Consider the following 12,008-nt stretch of genomic DNA (forward strand, 5'->3'; position numbering starts at 1 on the left):
TCCACGAAAGCGTAATACTTCATTCTTTCAATGTTTTTTCCCCCTGTATCTTAGTTTAAACACAATCTATTCATGAACATCGTGTTTGTCTTTACAAATATTTTACATATGAATAAAAAAATTTAATAGTCTAAATACTGTAAAAATGCAGTAACATGTCTATATAAAATGAAGCATTGACATTTCAGTTTGTTTTTCCTTCTTCAACAAAAAGAGAAAATGATTTAGCTAAAAATAGATTTTAAAATACTTTGAACACTATAACTATTCTGTGTTTACAGCAAAATAATAGTCACTGAAAGGTTTATGTGTAGAATTCAGGACAGATCTCATACGGACTAGAAGGCAGGAACCATATTTGCTATAAATTCTAAGGCATTCATACATGCACTATTTTCATGATATAATATTCAAAAGTACTTGGTAAGCTTCCTAGAAGAATAAAATAAAACAAAATAGGCAGTAACTCTTGAAAAAACTTTGACATAGGGAAAATTAAATACCTTAATTTAAATACTTGAGATGCTGTTTGATAAAATTACAGTTATTTGGTGCACATTTAAAATTGTAGACAAGTTAGGTTTTGGTTCTTGATAATTTATATGCTTGTTGATGAGGGTAATTATATTGTATTCAGTTGTGTTATTCCAATGAGCACAGTAGTATTTGCTACTAGAAGTATGACCAAATTCCTTGTGTGTTTTTTTCTTTTAAATTTGTCATGCAAGAGCTGTGGAAGATGTATCCAGGGGATGTACGATATGCTATACACACATAACCACAGTTAATATAATACATTTCTCTGGATGTATCTGTAGTTATGGGTAAATGAAGACATTTTGGAGAACTGTATTACACTAACTGTGTTTTATATACATAAAGTATTGATTCTACATTTCTTCATACAAAATTCACATCTTGAATTATTGTGATGAACAGCTACTAAAATCTCTAATGTGATTGTTATAGAAATATGTTTTTTGTATCTTTTTCAGCTTGTAACACTTCAGGAAGCTAAGTTGCTGCTAAATGAGGATGATTATCTTATTAAGGCTGTCTATGACTACTGGGTAAGGAAACGTAAAAACTGCAGAGGGCCATCCCTCATCCCCCAAATCAAACAAGAGAAAAGAGATGGCTCTACCAACAATGATCCTTATGTGGCTTTTCGGAGGAGAACTGAGAAAATGCAGACTAGAAAGGTAATTTTCTCAATTCAGTAGTTTTCCAGTGTGTCGCTATTGAAGAATGGACCCAGATGTCCACATAGCAATATGAAAAACTCACTACAAACTGCAGCAAGCATTTGGTTACAATTTATTGCTGCTAAATGTGGTGTAACAGGTTACTGAATTTAGCGGGCAATTCCCCCCCCCCCAATAGTTGCATGTTGTTATAATTGCTTTGTGTGTGCTTTTTAAGCACACTTTGTGTGCTGCTTACACACTAAATTACTATCCATTTTGAGAGCTTACCTCCTATTAAAAGCTGTATAACCTGTATAAAAGTAAATAAATAAATAACACAATATTCCCTAGAAAATCATTTACTGCTTTCAATATGTGGGTTTTTGTAGAGAGCTGCTATGAGAATTCAGTGTCCCTTTATTTAATTGTAGGACATTTACCCTCATATTTTCCTGATGGATCAGACTGCTCATAAAACATTTGTTTTATGGATAGCAGGCAATTTTATATCCAAACCACAGTTTAAGGTGCAATACTATTTTTACCTTTTCTTTGAAAGGCAAATTAATTCATTAAGGCGTGTGTTAAATTACTGCATGCATATACATTCAACAAGCACACACACATACGAATTTTAAGAACATGCATAGAGAACGTCAATAGGCTGTTTGTTTAACGTATGTTTTTGTTGAATGGAATTTGGGAGAAGGTGATGCAAGAAGGGTTTATTGTGATAGCCATGGGTGTTGGCATACCTAGGCCAACTTCTTTAATTGCCCAAACGTAAGATTGTGGAACTCATGGGATATTGCATTGTAGTACTGAAATATCTCTGTGTATTTATTGTATTTTTATGATTTTGGAGATACTTGGATTTGTATATTCATGACTCATTGTATGAATTCATGAGATGCTTTAATTTTAAAGCAGAATTTTAAAAATTGATTTCCTTTCTCAAATGGCAAGTATAGTATATACATGGCACAGAAATCCATAGAACTTGTGAAAAAAGACACACTGATACAAACAGACATAATTCTTTATTTAGTATTTCAATTCACCAGACAGGTACTTTTTACATATTTCTTCATTAAAGATTGAACTTGAAAGTGTGTTCCACAAAGAGAATATTTCTCTCTTAAGCAGGATGATTCTCCTGAATTCTGGTGATTCTTCCCTCCCTTCCCGACTGGCATTTCCTATTCTGCATGATTTTCTAGCCCTAGAACACACTGTAGTTGTCCCAAGAAACTGGAATAAAGAATGACAGTTCTGCTTCTAATGTTCTGGCTTAACCCTTCCAAATATTCAAAATTATTAAAAGACATATAAAGTCAAGTTTAAACTCAGGCTGACTACATCTTCCAGATATGTTTTTCAATTAAGATACTTCCTTTCTAACAGAATCGGAAAAATGATGAAGCCTCTTATGAGAAGATGCTGAAACTAAGACGAGAGTTCAGTAGAGCCATCACAATTTTAGAGATGATTAAGAGACGAGAGAAAACAAAACGAGAGTTATTACATTTGACATTAGAAGTTGTGGAGAAAAGGTAAAACTTTTTTTGAGTTAATCATTCTTATCAAGGAAGGTCATCTTACACTCCAAATAGCACAGATAGTTCTCAACCGAAGACCAGTTGCTTAGCAATTGTTCAAAATTATGAAGGATCTCCTGAGAGCTACTTATGATCTGTTCTCAAAAGTTTTGGTAGCCACCCATACCCTATGGTCACCTAATCACATTTTGAGGCCACAGACTTGACTTTATGGACAGTTGCAGAATTCTGCAATGTTTTTTGTCAGATTCTAGTCTTTGCTTCTGGTTTCTGGCAAATAATTCCCACCCATTGGGGAAAATGGATTCATCTAATGTCCGCTGAATTCACTTAACAAAGATAATAAAAAATCACCATAACTTCTAATCCAGTCATGTGATACCTGAATTTACAACTAAAATTCTGGGGTCACCTATGGTCATAAATTGAGGACTACCTGTAGTATATTTAACTTGTAACATGAAGTTGTCTTAATTAACAAATATAATAGCAGCTTCTGTAGAGCATTATCCCATCTTTCATCAGTTGTAAAATGACCTTAAACAAAATAATATTTTTCATCTGCTCTTCTGCATTTTAAAAGATGATCAGAAAATTTGCAGGATTTCTGTAAAATAAAAATATTTTTAAAAAATTATTTATTATGCTATATTCATGATCTATAAGCGCTCTCACTCTTTTAATAGATATCATTTGGGTGATTATGGAGGAGAAATACTTAATGAAGTTAAGCTTAATTCAACTGAGAAAGAGATGAACACCACTCCTGCAGCACTTCATAATGGAAATCACCACAAAGTTCAAGAATGTAAAGTTAAGGTACATAACTGACTTTAGTTGTTACATTTATTGCTTAATTAGAGGGATATTTTAGTTAGGTAATGTGGGAAGTATTAGAGGCTTTTTAAACATACAGTAACTTCCTCCTATCCTCTTATGTTTATTTCCATTAATGGCATCAAAGCAAAATAAAATATTGAGCATACTGTACATTAGGCAGTAGATAAATGCAATCAGTTACATGATACTACAGGTAGCTATTTGAAAATCAACTTTAGTTGATCTGGGAAGCTGGCAGTTTTTGAATTTAGAAAGTTAACAACTTCATGTAGATTAGATTCAGTATTATTAATGCTAGTGCAAAGTTTCTACTGTTTGTGCCAATCTCACTGATATCCTTGATATCCCTGATATCCTACTTATTCCTCAAAACTTGTACAGTTGTTAGTGAAAGTGTGGAAAAGCTTTCTGTAAGATACTGGGATGGTAATACAGTAAAGCCATAAAATAGATAATTTCCAGATGGTGATTCATGTTTGTGCTGGGTTAGGGTATGTGTATTAAGGTTCAGTGAAGATTTCATATTTTTGTTAACAGTCCAGTTTCTTGATGCTGCAAAAGTATACTTTTTGTGCTTGCAGGCTTTAGATTGCCCACACTATATTAAACACAACTCTGACAGAATAATATTGCCTCTTATATTTTTCACACCAGTATTTTGATTTAGCTTTGTTTCTATATCTCAGGCAATGCATCATTAGGATTCTTTTAAAATGATTAAAATATTATGTTTGTGACAATTTTATGATCACAAAAGAGTTTTCAATACATGTTAATAATTTGATATTTTTAAAACAAAATCTAACACATTAGTCATATCTATGTAATAATGGAACAGTATTTCTTTATTTCAGAGATTAGACTTTCATTATTTGTAGGAAATAACATTATGCTTTTTTAAAAAATCCAAATATTTTTTAAAAGATTAGATTTGTTTAAATGTTTGTCTTTATTTTTTAACTTTGATGACATCTAGTGGTTATTAAGTTGTAGGCACTTATCACTCTTTATTTGGGCATTCTTGTTTTCCATGCTAAGGTCATGTAAAAATCTTAAATATATAAGGTTGCCGTAACTATTTTTAAATTGAATTTGAAGACAGGAGAAAGTTTTTGGAAAACCTTATGTTTTTCACTGAGAAGAAACAACGCACACTAGACACAAATTCTTTAGAAAGACTAAGTGTTTAAAATGTTAATTTAAATGATACAAGTTAGTTTAAAACTATAACAGATAAATACAATAAATATGTCTCAATCTTTGAATAATTTATGCCCTACGTACTCCTTGTTCAGAGTTTTGTAAATATAATTGCGGGGGAATGATTGGAGAAAAAAATTATTTATTATTTCATGATAATCAGGTAATGATTAACAATGTGGGGGATTTTGTCCAAAATTTACTCTATACAAACAGCACGCTCACCATTCATCTCTAAAAGAGGAAGTGTCTGATGTTGTCCGTCAAAAGAAGAAGTATCCAAAGAAGCCTAAACTTGAGAGTGTAATAAGTCCTCAGCAGTCTACTACTGAGCCCTTGCCTGCGATCAGTAAAAGTGATATCAAACAATATGACTTCCACAGTTCAGATGAAGATGAATTCCCCCAGGTAATATATGTCAGCTACATTATAAAGCAAATCTTTTTTATATGTAAGTGGAAGAATCCTGATTTATATTTGAATAGAAATGGGAGTGGGGTGAGGGGGAAGCAATATGAATTTGATTTTTTAAAATATAAAATTTAAAAAAGGATGTGTGATTAAAGATATATTTGGATAAAATACCATACAGTATATTAACAGTAATTTGGAATCCAAAGAACAGGCTAAGTTTGTGAAAATGACTCTAAAGCGTAACTGAGTTTTTGAAAATTCACTAGGCTTATGGGGCATTTGATGTCTCCGAATGTCATACAAACTATTATCAAGAAACCTCTTCAGAAGCTATTTGTTGAAATTTATTTTAACTTTTAAATGTGTATTTCCTGTTTTTAAACATGCTGAGTTGCTTAGCGGAGAAAGGAAATATTTGCCAGGAATGATAAATTAATCGTGTTTTTAAATTAGTTTTATTTGGCTTCTAGGTATCCTCACCAATATCTGAGCCAGAAGAAGAAAATGATCCTGATGGAGCCTGTGCATTCAGAAGAAGAGCAGGATGCCAATATTTTGCTGTAAGATTTTTTTACTTTAAAAAAAATTCCTTTGCAACAAAATATTAATTTTTGGTCAGAAGAAAAAATGTATTTTCGATCTTTTCTTTGTTAAAATCACCCTCCTTTCTCTATTTTTTTTACTGCAGGTATTTTTAGAAAGGTTTTTATTTATGAATGAAATTGCTTCAGATCATGTTAGCTATAGTATTATTAGCGAAGGCTATTAAATTTGACAAGTTGTGAACCTGAAGATGTTGAAGTATTTCAAGATACAGTATACTAGAGGACAAAATTGCTGGTTGCTTTTAGTTATTGATATGGCCTTAACTGAATTATAGGAATGTAATTGAATTATATCTTGGTCTGTACAGTATCAGTGGGTGTTTCTGCATTTTCCCCTCTCAACATCTGATAATTGATGATCTGAAATCTTAATTCAGTTTCAATATGTATTTATTTGTTCAATCTGCTTCTAGACTTAAATGTTACATTAGGCATTTAGATTCAGAAACAAATATGGCTTCAGTTGTTTCAACTACTTTCCAGTTAATTTCCAAAAGTATATCTCCTGCCGTTAATAACGGTGAGCTTCTGGCTCGCATAATTAGAATTGAGGAAGCAGTCTTCCATTCTGAATTGAATCCATGATCTGCTTATCTATGTTCTTGTAAAAATAGTGAATGCTTGTTTGAGGAGCAAGCAAAGTATCTGACTAGGAAGCCCCTGGTATTCCTGTCCATTTTAAGAAATGGAAGGGGGGTGAAAGATAAAATTTGAAGTGCTTAAATTCCAAAGATGACTTAAATGTTAGTAATACACTATACTTATTTGTTAGCATCTAGCAATGATTTCCAATTCATAATGGATGCCAACTATCAGGAAAGTACATTGGATGGGACCTAGGAAAAGGACTTTCTCCGTAGTGACTCCCTTCCTTTGGAATATAATTCCCCAAGAGAAAGTGCCCTCCCACCTTGTTGCTTTTCTGCAAGGCCTTGAAGACATGGTTTTGTCAGCAGGCCTGGGGACCCCATTGGGAGCTAAATCATGTGGCATGTTTGATTCTGCTGTCACCACCATGGGATGGGAAGGGGTTTAATTGTGAATTTTTAACTCAATTTGTAATACTGTATGCCATTCAGAATCACTGTGTGTGAGTTGGGTGGCTATGTAAATTAAATAACATACCATATTTTTTGGAGTATAAGACGCAGCAAGGTTTTGAAGAGGGAGAAAAAGTTTTTGCACTCTGCAAATCTCCCCAAAATGGCCCGTTTTTCATTAAAAAGTGGCCCGTTTTTTCCACAAAAAAGGCATGAATAGTCTTTAGGGAGCTTGCAGAGTGCTCCTGGAGGAGCCAAAAATGAGCAAAAAGTGGCCCGTTTTACATTTTAAAAAGGGCCTGGATAGCTTTTAGGAAGCTTATAGACTGTTCCTGGGAGCTGGGGGGTGTGTGTGTGTAAAATTGAGCAAAAACCGGCCCATTTTTTGCTCATTTCTGTCCTCCCCAGCCCCCAGGAGCTCTCTAAAAGCTTCCTAAAGGCTATGCACAGCCATTTTGGTGATGGGGGCGGGGTTTCGGGAGGCAAAAAATGCTTTGTTCAGTGTATAAGACACACCCAGATTTTCAGCCTCTTTTTTGAGTGAAAAAAGGTGCGTCTTATACTCTGAAAAATACGGTAAATAGTTATCCTAATGTTTTTTTTTTTTTCGTAATAAAATTTTATTGGTTTTTCAAAATTTATAGGGAAAAGGGTAAATGGACAGGTATACAAATTTTGGCAGTTGCAAAGTGTGTGAGGCCCCCCTCCCTCCATACCCATAGCGTACATTTATATATAATGCATTAGTATATAATTGATTATAATCAGCATATTAGTTCTATTATTAAATTCAATCAAATTAAACATTACAATATAAAATCCAAATATAATTCCATTTTCACTTTCGGTCAATTTATAATAATATGATTTTCATATTTATTTCTGTGATCTGAGTCTTCTTGCTATTGCCCCATCTCCCTCCACTGGCAGAGCTCTGGCCCCTCCCGTGTCCTGCGTGTCCGTTGTAGTGTCTGGTGGTTTCTCTAGGAGTGTTTTATTTTTTTCCATAAAGGCCTGCGCCTCTATGGGTGAATTAATTCTAATTCTTGTCTCCTCCCAGAATATCAGCATACCTTCAGGCATCAACCATCTAAACCACACCCCTTTCTGGTATAATTTATTCGCTAATTGCGAATAATTTTTTCTTTTTTCTCTAATCTTCTTAGGGATCTGCTTCAGAATGGTTATCTCCATATCATGATATGTCAATGCTTGCCCCCTTTGTACACCCAGAATTTCATCTCTTGTGGTTTTTCTAAGGAATTTAATGTGAACCTCCCTGGGTACATTGTGTGTTCTAGCATAAGCTGAGTTCACTCTATAAACCAGATCTATATCCCACCCCATCTGTTGTTTTTCTTTGTGTGTATAGTCAGCCAGAATGTTTGTCATGATGTCCCTTATATTTTCCCCATCTTCTTCTATAACATTTTGAAATCTAAGATAATAGGACATTCTCTCAAATTCTAATTTCATCTGTTGGATGTCAAGATCTTTGTTCCCTTTCTGCACAGCTTCCACCCCCCCCCTCACCTCCTCCACCCCCCCTTCCACAAGATTCAGTCTTTGTGAGTTCTTATATATTTGGGCTTGATTTTCTTTAATTTCATCTTTCATTTCCCTTAACTGTTTCTTGATTTCCTCCTGGCCCTGTAGAATTTGTTGAAGCATTTGTTGAAAGTCCATCTCTGTAATCTTATGTTGCATCAGTTCTGTTATCTTTGACTGTGTGGCTGGACTGGATGTTGCGGATGTTGGAGCAGAGGTGGCAAAGCCAGGTTTTCCAGGAGGGGGTCTTTTAGATGCCATCCTTTATAACGTTAAAAGTTCAGTCCAAATATGAAGTAAGCAGTTAGAAAAGAAGGGTAGCCAGGTGAATCCGGGAGCAGAATAACCAGGCAGAAGAGAATCTCTCCAATAAGTCTGGCAATAGATAGAAAATTTCCCCTAGAAGGTTAAAAAAATACCAATCCACAAGAGGTTCCTCTGGGAGACACGGAGACAAAGACCGGAAGCCTGAATTTTAAAGGTGGAGTCAGGTTTCAGAGTTCATAAAGACAACGGAAGTGTGCCATCTTGCCCTGCCAGTTTTGGGCACAGAGGCGTAACAAAGTTTTAAAAAGTTCCAAAAGTCCTCAAATCATTGTAATATGTAAAATTAAATTGAAAGGAAAATCATCTCAGCCTAAGTGAGGCTTCATTCGTTGGCTCTCCCCCCTCCTCCTTCCCCGGGGGCTGAGAGCAAAATTGTTTCTTGCCGCTTGTCCAAGGGGGGGGGGGAAACCCCCCTCCCTCCAGCCGCACCTCCAAAATGCTCCGAAAGTTATTTTAAAGTTTTAAAAGCTGAATCAAATCTTCATGCAAAGTAAGGGATGGAGAGAGAGGCAACCTCACCGCACCGCAGCTGCTTCCTTCAATTGTAGCATTCTCCAGTCGGCTTGTAGCGAGGCGCGAGGCGTGGAAACGCGATGCGCCCTCCGAGCTTGCTCCCCGGTGCCTTGGGCGCGCGAGAGAGCTCCCGCCGGCTGCCGCCGCTGCAGGAGACCTCCGCGATGCCGCCCCTCCGGCAGGACCCCTCTGCGGGGTGTCCTGTGCCCCCCAAGGAGTGGGGAAGCCCACCGGGGAGCCGGAGCGGGCAAAGAGCTGCCCGTCGCCGCCGCCGCCGGAACCTAATGTTAATGGATCAGTGTAGCTAGTCGTTCTTTCCCTGTAAAAATACTGTATCCATTTTTGGATTGGGATCAGCTCTTCTCAGCAGGCGGCAGCAGCAGTTGCAGTTTTTCCTGCCAGCTTCCCCATTGAATTTCTGGGAAAGCCAGCAGAGAAGATTGCAAATGGCTATTGCATGATTGTGGGGCATTTGGTAGCCAGTCATAAGTATGACTAGATTGCCAAGCACTCAGTTCAGTATCGTGTTACTTTTGGGGAACAGTGTGATGTTTTAAGATGGCCAGAAATGCCATAAAGCACCCTTTCTGAGACCATCATAACTTTGGTTGTTAAAACAACCAGTTGTAATTCAAAGATACCTGTATCACTGTTCTGTGACTGCATTGGCTGTCAGTCTCTTTCCAGGTGCAATTCAAAGTCCTGATTATCACCTTTGAAGCCATAAATGGCATGGGTGAGATTATTTGCAAGACCATCTTTCACTGAGAATATCTGTCGATTCTACCAAGTCAGACAGAGTGTGAGCAACCTCCAGGGTCCCTTACCTTAAATATTGCCCTGTAGTGGGACCTCAGAAGTGTGCCTGTTTCATAGTAACCCCCCCCCCCCATTTTTAGCAGGTCTCTTCTCTCATACTCTGGAAGGCTGTAAAGAACCAACTCTTTCTAGTGCTAGAAGAGGGTGAGTTTGGAGGATGGTTTTGTTGAATGCATCAGAGGATAACGGCTAAGGTGCCAGGTTTTTGCTTTTCTGCTTATATTATTTTTTCGGTTTTAATGTTTTGGGTCCCCCAAAACTATAGTTCTTAAGATGGGTGGCCACGTAATTATTTTAAATGAAATCAGTCATCAATCAATTTTTACTTCATTCTTCTGTAGGCTCATTTGGACCAAACTAATTATTCTCACGAAAATTCAGAACTGGCAGAATTGGATAAGCTAAGATACAGACATTGTCTCACAACACTTACAGTTCCAAGAAGATGCATAGGATTTGCAAGAAGACGAGTTGGTAGAGGTGGAAGGTAAGATATTTCCCTCCAGTTGAATATTTAGTGCAAGTATTTTGTATTTTAAGTTGTTAGTAACATTTATTTTTATTTCTTTTAAAATCAGGGTATTAATGGACCGGATAGCCACAGAAAATGATCCTGTCTTGAAGCAGATTGATCCAGATATGCTAAATAGTTGTTCAAGCTCTTCCCAAAATATAGACATTTCTTCTAATTTTTCACGGACCAATGCTTCCAATAAACATTGTGGAAATAAACTTTCCCTTTCTGAAATACTAAGCAATATCAGGTCATGTCGACTGCAGTGTTTCCAACCAAGGCTACTAAACGTACAGGACAGTGATAGTGAAGAATGTACCTCAAGGAAACCAGGGCAGGCTGTGAATAATAAAAGAGTTTCTGCACCTTCTGTAGCTTTATTGAACACCAGCAAGAATGGGATTTCAGGTAGGCAAAGATTTACAATATTAACCTTTAAATAAATTTCTTTTTAATTTTTTATATGAACCCTGGCTAAAAAGTCTGTCACTACCTTGTATGTCTGTTATAGCTATAATAATGGGGTTCAGAAAAAATACTATCAGTATGCAGAGTTGTACTCTTAGTCATATAAAATAGCTTTAATTTTAAAATATAGTATTAGGCATAGTTCTAGTAATGTTTTCATGGGAGTCAATTTTATCCCACTGCTGTGCTTGTATACTGCTCAATCCAATATTACAAGAAGCTTCTGCATTCCCATCTTTCAGTTTTCTGTTAATTTGAAACTGAATTAGCAATACTTTCAATCTAGTCCTTAACATAGATTTTAAAAAATATTTTTTACTGTGCCCAACATCCAGCAGTTCTGGTGGTAATCATCTAATCTAATACCATTCTATTAATTAACAGCTAAAACTGAAGATAATGAATTTACATGTGATGAACTGGACTATTAGAGAAAATTCAATCATTAAGATTTTTCCCTCAGAAAAAAAGGAAAGCATGAAAGAACAAATATTTACAGTAATCTTAAAACGATTGTTCACAGTTATCTAGTACCTCTATCGCTATATGATTCATATCTTAAGTCTTAAGACATCACCCCTGCTTTAAAAAAGATAAGGGTTTCCCCTGCCAGGTATGCCCAACTTCAGGGTGCAGTGCCCATCTCTGATTCACAACCAAAGAGCCAGCATTGGTCAAAGATGCTTCTGGACAGTGTGACTATATGCCGAGTCACTTCCCACTGAAGTGGTACCTATTTATCTACTTGCATTTGCATGCTTTCAAATTAGGTGGGCAAAGCTGGGACGAGTAACGGGAGCTCAGTGCATCACACTCTGCTTAGGTCTTAAACGTCCACCTTCTGGTCCACCAGCCCGGTATCTAACTATTCGGCCACTGCACTGTTTGTTATATTAATCTTCTTTCATACAGCACAGCAGTATGTCAGGTAAACAGAAAAGTAAGCTAAACACAGTAGATTTGATATATTCAAG

General features: G+C 36.2%; 1 protein-coding gene across 1 annotated transcript in view; it reads left to right on the forward strand.

Moving 5' to 3' along the window:
* Nucleotides 1-12,008, forward strand: part of EPC2 (enhancer of polycomb homolog 2) — a 57,812-nt gene that overhangs the window by 32,403 nt on the left and 13,401 nt on the right. The window contains exons 4-10 of the mRNA XM_081962946.1: nt 996-1,202; nt 2,592-2,740; nt 3,433-3,565; nt 5,003-5,194; nt 5,671-5,760; nt 10,394-10,539; nt 10,631-10,974. Coding sequence (XP_081819072.1) covers nt 996-1,202; nt 2,592-2,740; nt 3,433-3,565; nt 5,003-5,194; nt 5,671-5,760; nt 10,394-10,539; nt 10,631-10,974 — 1,261 coding nt within the window. The remainder of the gene's footprint in view (nt 1-995; nt 1,203-2,591; nt 2,741-3,432; nt 3,566-5,002; nt 5,195-5,670; nt 5,761-10,393; nt 10,540-10,630; nt 10,975-12,008) is intronic.

This window comes from Natrix helvetica, assembly GCF_964273705.1.
Source record: "Natrix helvetica genome assembly, chromosome: 1".
Taxonomy (NCBI): Eukaryota; Metazoa; Chordata; class Lepidosauria; order Squamata; family Natricidae; genus Natrix; species Natrix helvetica.